A 20,681-nucleotide genomic window follows, 5' to 3' on the forward strand; every position below is an offset into this window, starting at 1 on the left:
GAAAATATAAACATCAATGAAGCTTCCAGATGCTTGGTGAAACACATAATTGCTAGTGAGAGTGATCCAGTTCAATCGGTTGAACCAGATATTATAAAACCACACTTGAATTCCTCCAAGATTGTCAGTTGTTCAGCTTGCTTTAAATCCTAAGAGACTTCCAGACTATTACAAGAGCTGCACAGCTATGATTCACAATTTATACTTTATTCAACAAAACCAGCCTGCCTACATTGTCCCTAAGCAGATTGTAATTTTCTCAAAAATATATTTAAATTTTTCTTTTTTTTTCAGCTAAAATTTATTATGAGGTGTTCATTCCTAGCAACTATTCAAAATTCTCTATGGCTATTGGTCAAGTAAGACTCATGGTGATGGCTGTGTTTTCCTATTTGGGTGGCACCAGTGATATCAAAACCCATTTCTTTGCCATGTGGTTTCTGAAAATTCGTATTTGTGATGAGACTGCAGCAGCACCCTACTTGTCCATTGATTTCCAGGATGTTTCCTCAATACCTTGACCAGGCAAATTTCATCATTGCACTCTTTGTCACCCCTCAAACTTGAATGATCTTGTTTGATATGAAGAAGATGATGATGAAAATGAAAATTGAGCTGTTCGGAAACAGACACCAAGAATGCTCACAGTTAAATATTCCCATTGCAAGTTCAGTCTCCTGGATGTAGTGACAGGACTGAACATGCAGGAACATTTCCCATCATTCAGTTCTCCAGAAGATCTGACCTTCCGAGACTGATGAAGAATTTGCTCCCTCTTTCTGAGGAGTTGCATTCTCACAGTTGATAGCCTTATCTTAGATGAAGCAAAATGGAACAAGTCAAGGCTGAAGGGTGACAAAACAGGCAATCGGGGATACAGTCTCCTGGGTGAAGCAGATCAGGCTTTTCAGAAAGGGTTATCTATTCTATAAAGCCAGCATGTCCTCTGGAAAGCTCACACTGATTTTTTCCCCTCCCTCTCATCCCTCATGCCACAGATATCCCCGCGTGTTTAAACTGTGTATATTGTATAAGTCCTAACATGCATCCCTTCATTACGTTTATTCTCATGGGAAAATTCACTATCCACACTCCAAGATACCAGCAGAACTTTTCAGGAATCCATCTGTGTTGAGCAGAAGGGTATTTGCTTTCTGAAAACATTCTTCTAAAATGTATATGAATCATCACAGGAAGCAAGCAAAATGAAACAGTCTTAAGAGACACTTCTGGAAGATGTGAAGAATTTATTGAGCCATACTGTGGAAATAAAATTGTTGATTTTCAGCATCTCACAAAAGGTGCAGGTTGGTGGAGTCATTCAGAGAAGTGTGTCTAGACAAGAAGTCTCGACATCTGGCTGCAAGCTCCTTCAAGATAAACTTTGTCTCTATCCTGCAAATCACTTGCAAATTCTGTTCTTACTCAGACTTTTCCTTCCTAAGCTGTGAACTGTCAGTTGCAGGAGCTGTCTTCAGACATGAGTTCCTCTTTTTAGAGAGGTGTAACAGCATAGAAGGGAGGAGACAAAATCTGCCTTATGTTTGCAGATGCCACTTCAGTACTTCACTGAACACTTAGTTGGAAATGAAGGAGTGAAATTCTCAGTCTAGTGAATACCTGGTGCATAGGAAAAATGAAAAAAAAATCCTCAAGCTGACCTTATACTGTGGGACCTATGAGTTTCATGTGCCTGTAAAATTCATCCTGCTTGGCAATGTATGTTTGGACTCAAAGTTCTTTTCCAACCTAAATGATGCTATGACTTTGTGCCTCTCACTAAATTCTCTGTTACTATATAGGCACTGCAGATAAGAGCTATTTTTCTCTCTCTGGAGAGCCAGGGACAGAGACATAGCTCTTTATGTGCTCTTCCTAAAGCCTTCCATTTTTCTCACAGAATTTTGGATTAAGAAAACAAAGTCTCTAGTTTTAAAAATAAAAATTCACATCCAGAATTAATCTGCACAGACATAGATGTATGGATACATATATATAAATATAATGAGCTAGCTTTTTTGAGAGTAATTTTCAAGTTGTCTTGGATGCTGTGTATCCTTTAATGCCTGTGTTAAACATTCTTTAACTCCTGCTGTGATCTGTGTCAAATACCTTAAGCTTCCTGCCTCAGTTTCCTCAACTGTAAACCAGGGATCTATGTACACGCCTACCTCACAGCACTCCCTGAAAGATACTGTTGGCACTGTGCTTTGGGGATACACAAATGCCAAGCTCTGATACTGCTCAGAACAAAATATGAGTGCCCTCTAGCATAAATACATGGTGCTGTAAAGCCTTAGTGTTCTAAATCTATCAAAGGCGTGCCTGTGCTACAAAAATTAACTTCAATTATTCCACCTCAGTTAGGCTGGTCAAGGTTATAAAGCAACGTGTGACTGCATGGGCTGATCAGATTGGCTGCAGATGGTCTGCAAACGGAAGCTGTGGCTGCACAGATGTCATGGCACTAGTTTAATAATCTCAGCAACAAAGCTGCAATTCAGAACTAGAGCCACATCAGGTATTTCAAATTTAAAGCATCATTTAAGTCGAGTCATATGGACGCCTTATTAAGGATAACAATTCATATCCTGATTCAACACTATGGTTAATACAAGGAACTAGATATCTCAGATAGCTTCTAAAGGGCTAATTTTTCATGAGTTGAGCCCCGTACTTCACTTATGAATCTGTGGATCTCAGGTGAAGCAGAGGAAATTGCCATTTCGTCCAAATATACTTTTATGCCCAACTCGCAACAAACTTAGCAGTTCCTAATGTGTTTTGCTTATCTTCATATCACCTTTATTTGGTGGCTTCTAGCAATACACACTAAATATAATGGGAGATTCCTCAAGACTTTGAGAACTACGGCTAAAGATCTGGTATAACAGTAATTAAAACAACCCTGCATAAATAAAACACTTAAATAAACACTTAGAGGTATTTTTGTTCCTCACTCTATGGTATAAACCAGCTTTAAAGTATGGGCTCATTATCTGTTCCATAATGTTTCTGTGGTGTCAGGTTCCACTGCAGTCCCTTCTTGGGCAGATTTTCCACCTCTGGAAGATGGAGGACAGAGTGTGGTCAATTGCTAGACTAAGGACTATACAAGATGTAAGTTCTAAAGTCATACATATTTACACCATGAGAATTAGAAGAGTATCACAAAGAACCAGGCCTCCTTAGGAGGTTACATAATTACATATGTTCATTTTTATTTGTACTAAAGTGATAAAAATCTGTCAAGTCTTTTTCTGTAACACAATGAATGTGTGAATGCAACCTGAATATCTAGCAAACAGAGCCTTTTTAGAGGAGGTTATTGTTGTAGGCAGACCAGAATAAAAGCTTTAATTTAGAATTAATGAGCTCACTTTGTGCCAATACCCTTTCAGGAAATGTAAAGTGTCAGTCCCTAAAAGCTTGGATTTCCTTAGGTTTTTTTATGCACTCTGTGCTATGTCCTCTTTTCTGGTCACCAGGGACCAGGCATCTTAATCACATGTCCATTTCAAAATTAAAAATTTTCCCTTTCTGTTTGCAATAAGTAATGAACCATGAGTCTCTATTGCCTTGCAAATGGGCAAAGGTACTGCAAAGCAGAATTAAGATTCATTTTCATTCTAATTCTCAAAATACAGCCCTGTGGATGTCCCAGCACCTCAAACCACATGTTGATAGGGAGCAAGGGAGGTGCTGGACATGAGAGATTACCCCAAAATACTCAAAGAAAACAGTGGTTGAACATTTTCACCCCCGGACATCATTTACAACACCAGAAATGACAGAATGTCTTTCATTTTCTGTATTGATGCTCCATACAAAAAAAACCCCTCATGACCCTAAATACTTAGGGCAGCATAGACATATTGCTGATAGGAAAATACATGGAGTGAGATAATTATTCAGTTATTCCAGAAAGATCATCATTTATTTGACCAGGTTCAGCTTTCAATAGACAGACATTTGGGAATCTGCAAATCAGGCTTTGTTATTCTTACACACTTTTTATATTAGAGAATGTGTTTTCAATAATTTTTCTATTCAGGAATAGCTGTTCCAACAGTACTTTATGCATTCAGCTTGAATTGTTGTACATCAATATTTTATCTTCAGATTTTTTTCTGCTTTAACCTACCTGACTCTATAAAATGGAGAAGGAGAGAGAGAGGGAAGGAGAATGTGCACCTTTAAACAGCAGTATTGTTTTACTTCTTGAAACACCTTTTCTAGCTGGATAAAGTGAAACTGGTAAACAGATGTGAGAAATTAATTTAGTGTCAATTTCCAGGAAATAGTCAGTCAAAATATCTTTCACTGCACCAATATTTATGCATGTGACCACAGGTTCTATTGTAATAAAAGATGGTATTTCTGACAAGACATGGAATATGAGTAATTTGTAAAATTAATTCATTAGCCAAAGTAGGCACATACAATAGCCATAAGGTAATTCAGCTTTCCTCATATGTAGACAATTTATGACATATATAAAAGTCCATTTTAATAATTTAATTTAAACTGCTTACTTTCTGTACAACTTCTCTTTTAAACCATCCAGGTTAATGTTTGACTTTGGTTAAAGGGTTACATATCTCAGACAGAAACCTTCCACCTTTTCTCCCTATTTTATATCCAATTCCAGATGCAATTTTTATGGTTCCAGCTCTTCAAAGAACCTCAGTTCAAAGTTTGATTTTACAGGCAGAATTTTTGGCTCACAAATAGATGCATCATCAGTTTGGAGGCTCATTAGTAACCACAGGCTCAGTTCTTGAAAGTCCTACTGGGTAAAAAATGGCCTAAATATGTAAAATGGGCACCTGCATGTCTAGGATATAATAAGTTCATTTTTCTTCAGTTGTCAGGACAAGATGGTACCTCCAGCAGTGTTTCATACTTTACTTTTCATGATTCCCTAGAAATATTAGATTGTCTTATTAATTGAAAAAAAAAAGAAAAAGAGAGAAGATTGCATGCAGTGTCAGTCTAGTATTTATTTTACAGTTTTCAGCTTTTCTGCTACAAAAGCAAAAATATTTGCATTCTGGATTAATTTACTTTTTTAATGGTGCAACCTGACACTCTCACACCCCATGGCTGAGGGTGCTACAAGACCCTCAACAAATCCCCAGTACTTGGTGGCACAGTTGCAGCTACACTGACTGCATCTCTCAACAAGGAAATATATTTGACTGCACAATTTGGGAATGTTAATTTTCTGAAAATGATCCCCTTTACAGTTGCAGTGCATCAGATGCCGAATTAAGATTGGAACCTCTGTGTCCTATGTTTCAAATTCAGCAATAATCGTTTACAAAGACAAGATATTAAACTGAGAAAAACCACAGCACACCACTCCACGGAGTGGAAGCTGAGAAAATGAAAATTTCCCAGTAGACTTCTCTGTAGGTCAACAACAGAAAGTTCTAGTTTGGTATTTGCCCGGTTTCTTCCAGAAAATAAGCTGTGAAGCTATAGCAGCTCAATTCCACAGCAACTGGTAATAGTTCCACCTGGCATCTACAGAGTTTACATAGTTTTGAAAGTTTTGATTCCAAAAATGGCATCTTTGTTAAAGTTTTAAGTCAGTGGTGCCTAACTAGTGGCACCTAAAGGTTAATTTGCTGTACCATGCAGATCTATCCATGTATCTTCTGTTTCCATGAATCCATGTGTTTAGTCTTCACAAACCATGCGAGGAAAGGGCCACTGCAAGATGCTCCTTTAACAGTGATGCCTCAGCCACATCCAAAATCCTGCAAAGGAGGTAAACATAATGAATGGGGAAGCAAGGAATAGCAAGCAACCAGGGTGAGGGTGAACAGAAACATCTGGGACCAATCCAGGACCAATTAAAGAAGCATTGATGCTTGACAACTTCCTCAGCAAGAAGTTTTATGAAAATCTGACACAGCATGAAGTTTCTATTACATAGAGTTATACGAATTTTCTAGGACACAAATTGCTGTTTTTACCTTGTGCCTTGTGTGACTTGAATTTTGCTTCTTTACTGTCTGCCTTGCCAAAAATGTCTAGTTTATTTCAGGATTTTTCTCTCTTTGGCCTTTTGTGCCACCTTGTCTCCTTGACTTGACACTTGGTGAGGAACTTTTATCAAACTCATTAAGACTGAGGCTGTTACTTTTTAGTTTCTGTCAGGTTTCTAAGTTTTTTAATTTATTCAAATGTCAGGTATGTTCAGACAAAGGACACATAGCCTCATACTAGCTACTGTGAAGAAAATTAATTCAATCCCAGCCAAACCAGAACAGAGGTTCATCCAGATCACAGAGATCAAGAGAATTGGTTTTGCTTATTCTGGAGAAGAGAGGGCTCTAATGTGACCTTTTTGTGGTCTGTCAGCACCTAAAGGGGAGTTACAAGAAAGCTGGAGAGGGATTTTTACGAGGAAGTGTAATGACAATGCAAGGGGGAATGACTTCAAACTGAAAAAGAGTAGGTTAGATTAGCTATTAGGAACAAACTCTTTACTGTGAGGATGGTGAGGCACTGGCAAAGGGTGCTCAGAGAAACTGTAAACGCCCCATTCCTAAAAGTGTCCAAGACCAGGTTGGATGGGGCTCTGTGCAACCTAGTCCTTTTGAAGATGTCCCCACATATGGTAGGGGGATTAGAACAAGATGGTCTTGAAGGTCCCTTCCAACCCAAAGCATTCTATGTTTCTATAATCTTGTGATTCTCTATTCCATACCATGTGACATCTCACTCAGCAATGAGCTAGAGAGGAGGTTAGTGGTGGTGTGTGGGGGGTCACTTGATGACTTTCTTGGCATTGCTTTGTTGGTGGTGAGAAATTGTTTTCATTTCCACCACTTGTTTTTTTTAATTTTTATTTCACTCTGTTATTTTCTCTCTCATTACAAATTACTGTTGTTATTGTTGATCTAGAGGCACAAATGAGTTAGGAAGACAGAGGCAATAAGGGGCAATAAAAGAAAAAACTGCAGCATTGTGGGGTTTTTAACCTTTGCTTAACAGTAATGTCAGACTGTTTGCTGGGTATATGCTCACACATGGAGAAATTGTTGTGTCACATTATTTCATGTGCACAAACTAAGAATTAATGTTAGAGTCTGATCAAAATTTTTATTTTGCACCAGTGGTTCTGGGTAACTACCCAAAAGTGATCTATCATGTTTCAGCTTGCCTTTCCAACTTCAGTCTATCAGAAAAGATTCACTGCCTGGGAAAGGTGACAAAATTGAGACACCCTCAACATATAGTCATGGTGGAACAGAAAGAAGAGGAATTCTGCCAGCAGCCTTGCTGATGAAATTGAGAAAGGAGCCGAGCTGAGAGGAAAGGGAGCCAGTCTCTAGAAACGGTTACCCCAAATGGATTATAAAAGGTCTTTATTTCAGGTAGTTCAGACAGTAACAAATCCACCCAGCAGAAAGCCTTCAGGGAAAGTGATGAGTGGGGTTGCCAGAGATTAATGAAAGCTACACAAATAGAGCAAATTGGCAGAAGTAGGGGTAAGAGTCTGCCCTTTCATAGGTCTCATAGTTATTAACATTAAGAATCTGACATTACAGTAGATGCCTTTGATGTTCTAAGGTCTCCAAGGCCAAGAATTATGCTTCCTCCTCCTGTCTCCATCTCTATCCAAGTGCAGACATTAGACTAATGGAAAAAAGTGAAATGCTCTGTCCAAAAGAGGCTTATAATCAAAACACTCAAAAAGATATAGATAGTGATTGGAAATATTGCAAACTCTATGACCAGCATAATAAAACAAGATGAATATTTATCATGTTCACTAGATCTACTTCTCCATCTACCCATTTTATATGCCTCTTCCTTCAGTGTTTATTAATCTGGCTGTATGTATACATATAAATGGCAATCATTTTAGGGTTTCCATCTCAATAAGCTCACATGCATTGTTTGCCTGGGTCACCCTCCATCTTCACACCCTAATCTGCAGTCGGTGTGGGAATGGAAAGCAGTATACCTGGAAACACCATGTCTTGGGGCAGCTGGGGGCTTGCAATGTTGTGGCAAATCCTCTCTGCTAGAGCTCACAATCTCTGTTTGTTCAAGGGAAATAGGCAGTGCTTTGGGTTCCTGGCAGGAGGAGACAAGGGCTGCGGCCACACAGCCTTAGCCCAAGTATGCAGTTGAAGAGGACATAACTCCTATCTCCTGGTAAAGCCAGCACATGGGAATGGGCCCAACCTGCCACAAAAAGCAGCAGTTCACAGCTCCTGTGAAGCCTCACCTGAGCTTTGGTAGCACAGCCCCACACAACTCAAAATGCAGACTTATTCACTACTGATTGAACTCTCTAAGGAAAGTCAGATCTAAAATGGGATGTAATCGCTTAGTGGATGACAAAGCTTAATATCCACCCTTGTGATCTTCAAAACGCAGAGGCAGCTGCCAGCCCTGAGGTGTCCAGCTCTGCAGTGCCTCAGCTCCTGGCAGCAGCAGTGCTCCAGCTGCCTCACTCTGCCTCCTGGCATGCTCATGGATGCCCCTGTGCTGACAAGACTGAGCAGTTTAGTACCCAAGTAATGCTCAGTTTTCCTCCCCCACACGGTTCCTTTTCTCACTTTTCCACTTACTGCTGTCTTCTCCCCACCCCTCCTGCTGTAGGGGCGGTGAGCAAGTGGCTCTGTGGTGTTTGGTTGCTGGCTGGGGCTGAACCAAGACATCCGTGTGGCTTTATAAAAAAGAGAAAAAGCACAGGGTCTTATGTTTCCCATTCCTGGCCTGCTGCAATAACCACCATGTTACAAATGCACATGGCCAAAGGTTTCCTGTTTCCTAATAAATCCTGAACTGCTTGATGAAAGGTGAAAGCTTCATCACAGCTTTTATGAGCCTTATGCCTCAGGTCAAGAATCCCATGGCCCAGTGATCTGGGGATTGCTGTGGAAATACAGCTAAGAATCAAGCTTAAGATTGAGAGGTACAAGGTCTCTAAAATCTATAAAATATCCTCTATGGTTTTATAAGTGCTGTCTCTTTTCATTTTTATATATTGCCTCTGTGTGTTTATGCATCACAAGTAAACTTTGAATAGAAATGAAATAGCTTCAATTTGCACTTCTGTAAGAAGTGATTGATTTAAGAGATACAAAAACCATAAGTGCATCTGGATGGACATTGGCCTTCTGCTCTGAAAGCAATAAAAGTATTTGTGATGTAATCTACCATCTAATAAAGAAACTAAGGGGAACAATAAAAAATTAAAAATGTTAACAGAGAGAAATTAATTTCAAAATATCTCTTGAGTATTAATAAGGGTATAAGGGATAATCTTGCAATGGAGATTTATAAAAGGATACTCTTATTAAGTAAATAATTGGAAATAAGAACAAGTACATATGTCAAATGGATGGGACTATCAGAACATGGTGGAGCCATGCGTTGAGGTGATTAAAGAAAAAACATGGAATATAGGAAATGACATGATGAATTTTTTTAAAATTACATGGGAAAGAAATACAACATTTCAAATTCACAAGGGAAACAAGAAGGGATTGTAGCTCTTCTTATGTCTCTTTGAGCAAATTTGCATCAGCAGTTTTACATTATCCCAGGCAGATGACATTTATAAGAGGGGAAATCATTGTGCCATGCATTTGTGCAGATGGCACCAAAAATCAGACTCAAAAACCATGCCTCAGATATGTATATGCTCATTGTCCACAGGATAGATACACACGGCGTATCTGCTTCTTAGTACTGAGGTAAAAATAGACTGAATTCTGGAACTGTGAGAGACCTGCAGGGCCCCCTGGGCTGTTGGTGGGTGTGTTACTGTTATACAAGGGAGACACTGAAAATAAAAAAATCAACAACAATGCTTTTCAAGTATTCAAAGGTCATGAGGAAAAAATCTCCCCAAATACAAGCCTGTTGGTTTCAGAGTCGTGAGATTCTTAAAAAATAAACACACCCTTCTTTTCTGATTTCTGAACACTGAAGGTTTCATGCAATTTTTTTATTCTAGCTTTTCTCATCAAACAAAATCTGGAATATCTTTTTTCTGAAAAAGGCAAAAAAAATTCCCACAGACCCACATGATTCCAGAAACTGGAGGCCCAGCAAAAGCGTTGCCACTAACTTGTGTTAATTAGTGGCTTTCAGGGACTGTCCAAATTCAACGGTCATTTTTGAAAATATTGGCTTTATTACAACACACAGTATTATACATACATATATATAAAATTTATAGTAATAATACTCTGCATACACGTAGTATGCACTTGTGGTATTATCTATATAGCTTGCTTAGTACAAGTGTAGTCAATTTGTATGCAACTGTGGTTGTAGGGATGCTAAATCTCCTAAGAGAAAGCTCCTGCCAGAAAACCTGCTCTAGCCCTAACTTTCCATAGGCTGCAGCTTCTTTCATAGTTCTGGGATCCTCCAGGGGCTCCACCCTGCACCTCCATGGGCTGCAGGGGCACAGCTGACTCACCATGGTCTGCACCAGGGACTGCAGGGGAATCTCAGCTCTGGTTCCTGAAGCACCTCCTGCCCCTCCTTCTGCACTCACCTTGGTGTTTGCAGAGCTGCCCCTCTCACATATTCTCACTACTCTCTCCCAGCTGCTGTGCAGCATTTTATCCCTTTCCTCAAATATCTTATTACAGAGGCATCACCAACATCATTGAAGGGTCCAGTTTTGGCCAGTGGTGTGTCCAACTTGGAGCCAGCTGGAACTGTGTGTATGTGTGTGACATGGGGGGCAGCATGTGGTGTCTTCTCACAGAGGGTCCCTTCAGACAGACCCTAAAGTCAGAAAACTAGGACAGATCCAGGAAATGGAAAGCAGATGGCTCAGTGGAAGGTAGTGTTTTACATCATAGCTTGCTGATTAAAGTATCTTCATAAAATGTAAGAAAGGACAGCTCATTGTAGTCTCTTGGGAAGTACCAATCTTAGCAGGCTACAGAAAGAGTAATTCTTTCCTATCTCTTGGTGACTGTTATACAAAAGCTATAGGGTGAAGATCAATGAAAACCACCCTCTTAGATTAAGTCTCAAGTGTATCTTTCCTTCCTAGGTAAGGAAGATAGAAATACCAAGGGGAAAGCTTCAGTAGCTGAGCTGCTGAAGTGTACTGATCATTCAGCACATGAACCAATTCTGTAAGAGTTACACAGTAAGGCATTTAAATATCCATTTCCCAGAGGCCACACTTCAAACCAACAGCTGAATTGCTTTTTCACACCCTTCCTTGTGCCCATTTTTTGCAGTGATATACAGGCACCAGTGAATGACTGGCCTCAAAGAAATCTTCACTAAAACCTGAGCTGGTCTGGCAGCCACAGAAATCATTGCCATTGATTGAGTCATTAGGCTGTCTAAGATTTCAGTCATTAATAAGAAATCTTCTCATTTTCTTGTAGCAACAACAACAAAAATAAGCTCTAACAAAGCAAGAATCTCAGGGCAGCAAGGCTGTATAAGAACCAGAGAAGACTTCATGTGCATTCAGAGACCAGAAAAACTAGAGGGAGTAGAATCTGCTGAAGAACCACAAGCAGCTTTAAATGTTCTTGAGATAAGAATAGTTAGTAGCTGAGGCAATATCAAGGACTTGCACTTTTCTTGCTCTCCTTCTGTTGCTTTTTTGATAGTGAGAATAGGGCACTGGACCCTTAGTCTGAGTCCTGATGGACCTTTTTATGTTATGCAGTAAGTGAATTGAAGACAGCTGAAATCTTTTGCTGTTGGGGGTAAACAAGCCTTCAGTCAATAGGGATCCAGGGTAATTGGGCTACAACTTTTTGGCCTTGAGAGATAATGAGCTACTGTGTGTTAGGAAAATTGTTCTCCACTAACCCTTTGGAGCAATTTGACAATCTGAGTATTTATATTGTAATTATTAGCATAATGTAAAGTGCTCCTATGCATAATATGTTGTGGTGGGTTGACTGGCTGACTGCCATGTGCTCACCAAGCCACTCTGTCACTCTCCTTCTCAACTGCATGGGGTGGGGGAGAAAATGTGATAGAAAAGCTCAGTGGTCAAGATAAGGACAGGAGCATCACCCAGAAGTTACTGTCACAAGCAAAACAGATTTGACTTGGGGAAGTTAGTTAAATGTATTGCCAGTTAATATTAAAGTAGGATAGTGAAAAGTAAGAACAAATCTTGAAACACTTTCTGCCCACCTTCTCTCTTCTTCTCAAGCTCAACTTCACTTTAATTTTTTTTGCTTTCTCCCCTCAAGTAGTGCAGGGGGATAGGGAATGGGGTTTGCAGTCAGTTCATAACACTTCATGTCTGCCACTCCCAACTCTTCCAAAGATGCCAACATCTACTCTGAGCTTGTTTCCTTTTCTGTCTTTGGACTGTGGAGAACAAGAAAGACATCCAAGAGAAGGATACATTGCTTAGGTATCTGTCTTAGGAAGCCAGGAGCCATCTTTGGATATGATTTGACACTGGATGTGGCAGACACACTCATGACCAGCACAAATACCTGGCTGACCTATATCAAAATTTTGGGTGAGATGCATTATCAAGTGTTCTAGTAAGTCTGCCTATAACAAATAAAACTGCAACTTAGAAAAGTTTAATAGAAAAAAGGCAAAGAATATACCATAAATATGGAAAATTAGATAACATGTATTTCTTCTAATAATCCTAAGTTAACAGTAACTCCTGTGAGGAAATTTTTATTTTATATGTATATTTTATATTTTGAAAATATCTTGGTTTTCACCAGGCACTATAGCTTTTCTGAGGCAAATGAGTTTGGATTTCTCTTTTTTTTTTTTCTATATATTCTTAGTTTCCTTTGCTATTTGAAATGATTTGTCTTCCTTGCATCTTCTTTGATTACCTTTTACAAGACAAAGTGAGACATCAGTTTATGGTGGTTGTTTTTTATTAGGAGTCAATTGTTCTTTTTTTCTTGGCTCTATCTTACCTTTGTCTATTTTATCTTTCATCAAAGACAGTAGCAGATAATGAAGATTATGTTTTCCTGTCCAACTGAGATCTTACCCAATTTCAGCCAATATTCATGTTGCAACAAATGGTCCCCTCCAGGTCATTTGGTAGAAGATGTACTGCCATTTCTAAATAATTATGTTAATCTTTTCATAACCCATTTATGAGGTTTCAGCTAGTTATTCTATAATAACACATTCTATCAGCCAACAAATTGACATAAGTTTTGTCTTCGGTGCATTGTATTTTTCCCCATCTTTGTCTCAGTGGTTGTCCTGTTTGTGATCTGAATAGTTTTGACAGTTTGTGGTTGACCCCATTACACTGATATAATTGATGACCTCTTGAATTTTGATGACAAAGCAGCTGTATTAATCATGTAACACATCTGACTTCTTTTACCACATTAGCTCTCTGGGAAATCCTTTAGCAAATTATACCCACATGTTAAGCTCCTCTGAACCACCAGTCCTGCTAAATCCTTAGCCACCAAAATCCATTTCTTTTCTTTAGAAATCAGTCTCTTAATTTCTCGCAATTTAGCCTTTTTTCACCAGATTATAATCAAATTATATATGAACATTTCATGCCAAAGAACAATCATTTTAGTACAGGCAAGTGGAATTAACACAGAAACTGTCAAATGATTTGAATTGTAAGTGCATAACAGCAGCTTGCAAGCTTGAAAAGCTTCACTGTTCTTTCTTTTTCCTGTGTGAAGAAACTGACTTGGAATATTTAAGTCCATCCCTTCTTTGTAGCTTCTCCAGTGCTCAGAGTTCTGCCTGACAGGAAGTCCTAGATATAGACTCATTAAGAAGAGATTTAGAAAGAATTGGGTTGTAACTAGTGAAAACTACACATCTCACTCTACCAGTCAGATGTTAAGTGAATTAGAAAGAAATGGCAAAAGTACTGATTTCTTTAGGGCAATTTTAAGAATTCAATTGCAATAGAGTTTCAAAGCTCACAGATCTGCTAATCCTTCAAAGACCCAAAGGTTGCTGTTGCCCAAACACAAGAGTATTACTCAGTATGTGAACCAACAGCCTGCTTAGGTGGGATAAAATCTCTATTATTATTTATCTTTACACAATGAAGGTAGCCCTAGCAGGTGTTAATCAAAAGTTACAGGTCTTGTCTCAACAGATTTGTGGTATATTTACTTACTGCATTCAAATATGAGGCCACAAAAGAGTGATAGCAGCAAGTTTACACATCTACTTTATTGCAAGATTTTATTTCAATTATAAGTGGCTTTAATATTTTTCACTCTGTATTACAAGTCTCATAATGGAGCTACTCCTACAGGAGCATTTGAAATAACAGGAATAATTCAGTATGTTAAAATATTTTTTGAGATTTTGTAGTGGAATTTTTCTTGCAATTTCTGTGGATAGTTCTTTGAAATTATTTAGTTTTATTATCCCACCTACTAGAATCATAAAAATTGTATTAAAATTTTAGATCAGGGTATTTTCTGATAATGAAATATCTTGTATGCATATGTGTTGTGTGTAGTGAATCAGAAGATTATGAAATGTGTTTCAGGATGTATTTGTGCACCTGGGCAAGTGAACAATTTAACTTACTGCTGTAAAATACAGTGGTTTTCTCAATAAGTCATGCTGATGGAAAAACATCTCTATACAGAGCATACAAAAGAAAGAATTGCTGACACTGTAAGTGATCTGCCCCACTACCTTAAAATGCTGACTTTAACTCCCACTGTGCCTCAGAAGCAAGAAACACTGTGGGATTTTTTGAAAGATATTCTCATGACATTCATCACATTGATAACTTGTTAAGGTTTTCTTTTCTGCCCTGGTTAAACCATAACAGATGCTGCTGCCTCATTGTCTGCCCATGGGGCTCGATCCACCCACACAGCTCGCAATGTCTGGGTTCCACCAGGTCCCAGAATCATAGAATCATAGAAAAATTTGGGTTGGAAGGAACGTTAAAGATCATCTATGTCCAAACACCCTACCATGAGCAGGAAACCTCCCACTAGACCAGGTTATTCAGAGCCAAACCCAACCTGTCTTAGAACGCTTCCAGGAACAGGAAGTCCACACCTTCTCAGGTCAACAAAGAGCAACCAGAAAGAGAAATCTCTTTATATGACAGAGTAGCAAGGCTGTTTAGGGTGAAGTTTCAGAGAAATCTCTCTCAAATTTCCCTCCTGAGAAGACATATTTTTGCATCCAAGAGACATTTTTCTAGGATGCACAGCAGTGTTGAACTCAGTTACATTCACCACAATTTTTAACAAGTGCAATATTTTTCTTTTTACAATGCACTGAATATACTTCTCTCCTGTACTGCATTGCCTCTGAGCTGCAAGAGGAAGGGATGGAAACAGTACAATTGCCTTGAGATCGATCTGGGGTCTGTCACTGCCCCAAGAATCTTCCTGGGAGCATATTACTTTTGAATTTTTGGGCACGATAAACCTTCAAGAAAGAAACAAATTTCCTGAGAAGAAGGATAGCAGATAGATCTAGATCTGCAGATAAGCTTTATGATACAGTCATCAGTACCAGAAGAGACAACCAAGGCTTGCCAAGGGGCCTCATCCCTAGTGCCTTATATCCAACTTCATTTTAACACAGAAAAAACAAATCTTCCACTGCCTGTCCCACAGGAAGAGATGTGTCTAGTCTTTTTGCCTAATCATACATTACTTCATGGAAAAACAAATGCTCAGTAGTTCTGCACCAGCAGACTTCCATCCTGTGTGCTGTGCACCTGGTGATGTTTTTTTGTGTATATTTATTCTTACCACCAGGGTCATTAACACAAGTTTAGATGTTTTGACCAATGTTAACAGAAGAAGGTGTGCTGCTGTTTTCCCTGTAGCACTTTTTTGCTTTCCTTATCTTAGGCAGGAAAACAAAAGAGACTAGAGTGCAAGAAACCATATCAACCTAAAAAGCTTTAGACCATTAGTAATGCTGGAATTAAAAGATTAAAACACTTGTTTCAAGTGCTAAGTAGTCATGTTCTCTTAGTAATGTCACACTCTACTAAGCATTATGCCATACTTTGTAATGCATGGATTCATCCCACACATCCTGTGCAGAAAAGTGTTTTGGGCTTGTGTTTGAATTTGAGTGCTTTTCTAAATCAGGATTCTTGGATTTATACTCTTGGACATTCATTTCCTCCTCCCATTCCCCCCAAACCCAGTTTTCAGTGCCTTCAAATGTGTTTACTTTGAAAACCACACTTTAAAACTCAGTGATTTTATGAAGACCCAGAGCAGGCACTTAATCTAGAGACATCCCCAGCCATCACATGCCCCAATGCTTCATTGAGCCAGGCCTACTGGGTCTTGAAGGGATTCTGCACTTGCAGTTCCTGCTGAGGCATTTCTATCTGTGGTCCTGCAGGGGCATTTTTAACATCGTCTGCATTGCCCATGCTGCATAGCTGGATCTGACAGACTCTCAGAGACAGACATTTATCACTACTGCATTACCCTACTATGTGCTTGCTGCACTGTGGGGAAGAGCCTTACTTATCACATTAAAAATGCAAGGAACACTGAAAGAATCCCACTCTTAATGAGATGGTACTTCTCCCATCAATTTTAAGCAATGAATATTGCAAGCTCCCTTTTCAAGCAGGTTAGACTTGTAATCACAACACTCTGCTGTCAAGGATAGAAGCTCCTGCTGAAATGTGCTGAGCTCCTGACACTCTCAGGATCTGCTCTGAGCCTGAGTGTTGGGTGGCTGTCACATCTAATTAATGTCAATCCAGCGCAAGGATCCTACCTCTAAGTCATGGTCCTTGGCCAGACAGTGCTAACTAGAATACATGGAGTATAATTCACTCAACATACTAAATATAGGATGTGCCTACTTATGAAGGAGCAGGGAGAACTAGACCAATTTCTATCTAAAAATGTCTAATTTTTTTCCTGCGGAAACAAATGTATGTGAAATGATTTAAATGTTGGAGATCTTAGGGGAAAAAATTTGTGAAAGCACTATAGACCTTGGGAGAAGGAAACCTTCATCGGGGGAGGATGTGTTCATCTCTGACAAAATATAAAACAAAAACAGGTGCCAGAGAACATACAGCATTAATTGCTGCACTAATCAAGTGAGCCAGCAGTGTGTAACAACTCTGCACTGTTCATTCTAGAGGTAGGTACTGCAAGTGTTCAAGAGATTGAAATATAGCATCCTTCAACTTTGTAAACAAAAGGAGAATTGTGAAGCCATAATGTTTCTCTGAGCACTGAATTGATCTAGCTGGATTGTGCATGGTCCTGCAGAATCAAAATAATGCAGGAACAAGGTTCAGTCCTGAACCTCAGTGTTGAGGGAAAATGTAATTCCTACTACCTAAGCATATTAAATCCCTTTTCTAATCAAGCTGTATATTGAAATTTGTAATTGCAACCTGTGTACAGATATATATATATGTATGTGTAAAACCTTTTACAGTCTTCCATCTTGGATAATATTGCAGAAAAGGAACAGAATATTATTATTAAATTTACTTCTTTTAATGATAACTTTCAAAAAATGAGTAGAACAGAGTTGTTTGCTAATAATCTCTATGAAAGTTGTCTGACATTGCTCAAAGTATGAACAGAGATCTCAGACTGTGCATTTCTATGGAATTCTGAAGGAAATCATAACAGGAAAGTAATTGGTCAAGCGCTGTTCAAAGAAAGTGACTTCACTTTGTCAAGGTTTGGATCCCTACTTGGAATAATTTAGGTGGGAAGTGAGCTTTGTATCCCTTTTAGTCCACATGTCTCCTCAAAGGAGGTCTGATTTCAGACTTAGAGGAGGATCCTCAGAGTATTTACTGGTTGAATTTGGAAAATCTTTAAGGATAACAATTCCACTACCTAACTTAAAAATTTTCCTTGCTGGAAATCTGGAAGCTGTATTTCTTGCTGCTTGTCTTTGGTTGTGCACCTTGGAGAAGGGTCTGGTGCCATTTTCACTGCCTCCCTTAAGACCATTTAGGATATGTTCAGGGTGTCATCTCCTGAATTATTCTGCAGAGATGCTGGCACACCTTTGTGACCAGTTAAGGCAGCAAATTTAACTCAACTTTCCAGAAGCAAACTATGACCAAAAACAAAGATGTCATTGCAGGGAGATAGGATTTTAAAAACAATAGTCTCTCTAGTCATGCAGAAAATATATATCTCATCTTGATTCAAACATTCAGTGAAAACAATTAGGGATGGCTGTCACTGTTAAATGCAATGAAAAATGCCTTCAGTTTAGGCAGCATCACATAAGATGATAACTGTTAAATTGGTTAAAGTTAAATGTACTTTTATTGCCAGTATTCTCAAGTACAAATGGGAATGCATCCAAACCCAAATTTGTGGACTTCATTTCTACAGGAAAATTCCCTCAAGTGGAGGATGTCTGTAACTAAGATGGTAATTTTCTTCTGCAAATTCATCACAGTAAAGTAATTATTTTTCTCATATATTAAACTTGTTATAACCTGCAGATAATAAATTCCAAAAAAATTCTCACATTCCTTTGATGCTGTGGGACCTAGAGCTGGATGCAACACTCCAAGTAGGGTCTCCCTAGAGCAGAGGAGAGGGGAAGAATCAACTCCTTTGACCTGCTGGTCTCCCTTCTTTTGATGCAGCCCAGGACACAATTGGCTCTATGGGCTGCAAGAGCACATTGCTGCATCATGTTATTCTTTTGGTACACCAACACTCCCAAGTCCTTGTACCCAGGACTAATCTTGACCTGTCCTCTGCTCAGCCTGTATTTGTGCTTAATTTACTGCATATGCATGGAATTTTAATGGGTGATATCTCCTATGCCTTCTACTTGATGTGTGTGTATACATGTGAGTTTGGGGTGGTTTTCTTTGTTTTCTCTCCCTTGTTTCTTTGTTTGGGATCTCATTTATTTGGCTTTGGGTTTTGTTGTTGGTTTTTATGTTTTTTTTTCTAGGAGAACATATAGCATACTTGTTCTCCAAGACTACAGTCTTTTGTAGTGAAGTCCTTTGGGTTTAAGTTCAACTTCCTGCACCTTGGGCCAGTGTGCTTTCCTGAATTCTGTGTTGGTAAAGAGGTTCACTAATGACAGGGCAAAGAGGGCTAGCAAGGAAATGTAACACCATAGGAAAAAAATGCATGAGGAGATAAGACCTATGAAACCTGAAGAGTTTTACAGCTCTTGTATAACACTCAGACAATTCCACTTGCAGATTAGCCACTGCTAATCCCTTCAGGCTTAGTGACTCCTTGGGACTTCAGACAGGTTAAATTGGCATTACTAACAGTTCAGAGCACACTACAACAGAAAGAAAAAATAGAGTGTTGCAAAATCTTCATTCATTTGATTCCAGAGCTGATATTAAGCATCTGTCAGGTATTGCCAGCAAAGGCACAACATTTAGAAAGTATTTAGAATGTGTATGCACTATGTATGTGTACATACCTAAATATTGATAGCCGTTTTATACTTTGGGGTAATATATATAACATTTTCTTAATAAATTATCTTTGGTATTCCTTCTTTCGAGCTTGGCCATAAGATTTTTCCTGTAAGCTTTTGCCTCTGCTGATTTTCTGTAGATCTCTATGCCTGGAAAAGGCAAACTTGGATTTCACACTAAGTTGCACCATGACTGTGGGGTTATTGAACCCCTATGAGACATATTAATGGTGGTCTATTCTTGTGTAATAATGTCACTTATTTTTTTGTCATTCTCATCTCTATAGATTTCTATAAAATATGCTCATAAAACTCAAGCAGCAATCTGAAATTTCTATATTTTCCATTCCTTTTAAAGGTTACCTAGAAACATCTGCAGCACAGTAACAGTAAACTATCACTCACCTAAGAATACTTGCTGTAAACTGCTCCATTGTGCCAATTAAATGCAATATGAACTCTACACAGGGGAGCACTTTATTGCTTCATTATTGCTTTTATATAATTTTAAATCCTGTTCACTGCAGCAACAAACATCCAAGCAAATATTTAAAAAGCTAAATGGGGAAATGTAGAACAAGTTAATTTGCTACTGGAAACTTTAATGTGTGCAACTCCATAAATGGCATATCTGTGTTCAGAGGGCAATAAAATATTTTCAAAGGCACAAAGAAAATGGCAGATTTGCCTTTTTAATACATGCAATTAGACATAATGGGAAGGGATCTAACTGGTACAGTGGACTGACTTAGATAACAACATGTGCTGGTGTTACACATATTGCATTGATAGTTTAGGAGAAGAATAAATCTAGAAAGGTCCAATTCACTGTAACAAAACGCATGGTTGTGTAGGAGAGCAAGGCATTATCTGTTGAATAAAAATTTTGCCAGCAACAAAATTCATCAACACTGTATCAGGTTGAAAATTCCTGTCAACAATTGCTTTTGGTGCAATTAATATTTGAGCAAAAGTAGATATGTTTTGAAGCTATTTCCTTTACAAGTCTCCAGCTGTCTGAGTTTGGAGAGTCAGAGCCCTTGAGCTGCTATTGAAAAGCCAGTGAGGTGATGTCAGCTGATGTCTTTCTTGTGTGATTAATGACAAAACTGGAGGGCTTAAACAGCAGGTGCCTCAGAACTGTAGTGATGATGACAATTTAGTTTCATTAGGATGTTGTCTCTGCTCTTTTTGTTATTTTATAATAGGATTTTTTGTCAAAACCTTTCAGCTTTCAGTCTGCATGGTCATAGAATCATAGAAGGGTTTAGGTTGGAAGGTAC

The 20,681-nt window shown here is 38.7% G+C and overlaps 1 protein-coding gene and 1 long non-coding RNA gene across 2 annotated transcripts in view; one reads left to right on the forward strand and one right to left on the reverse strand.

Annotated features, from left to right (window-relative positions):
* The window catches only part of RAB38 (RAB38, member RAS oncogene family), a 38,301-nt gene extending 33,941 nt beyond the window's left edge, over nucleotides 1–4,360 (forward strand). Inside the window, exon 4 of the mRNA XM_077174010.1 lies at nucleotides 1–4,360. Within this exon, the coding sequence (XP_077030125.1) occupies nucleotides 1–153 (153 nt within the window). The 3' untranslated portion in view covers nucleotides 154–4,360.
* LOC143693376 (uncharacterized) overlaps nucleotides 4,293–20,681 on the reverse strand; it is a 26,586-nt gene continuing 10,197 nt past the window's right edge. The window contains exon 4 of the long non-coding RNA XR_013180986.1: nucleotides 4,293–5,765. This is a non-coding gene — a long non-coding RNA (uncharacterized LOC143693376). The remainder of the gene's footprint in view (nucleotides 5,766–20,681) is intronic.

Source organism: Agelaius phoeniceus, chromosome 2, assembly GCF_051311805.1.
Source record: "Agelaius phoeniceus isolate bAgePho1 chromosome 2, bAgePho1.hap1, whole genome shotgun sequence".
Taxonomy (NCBI): domain Eukaryota; kingdom Metazoa; phylum Chordata; class Aves; order Passeriformes; family Icteridae; genus Agelaius; species Agelaius phoeniceus.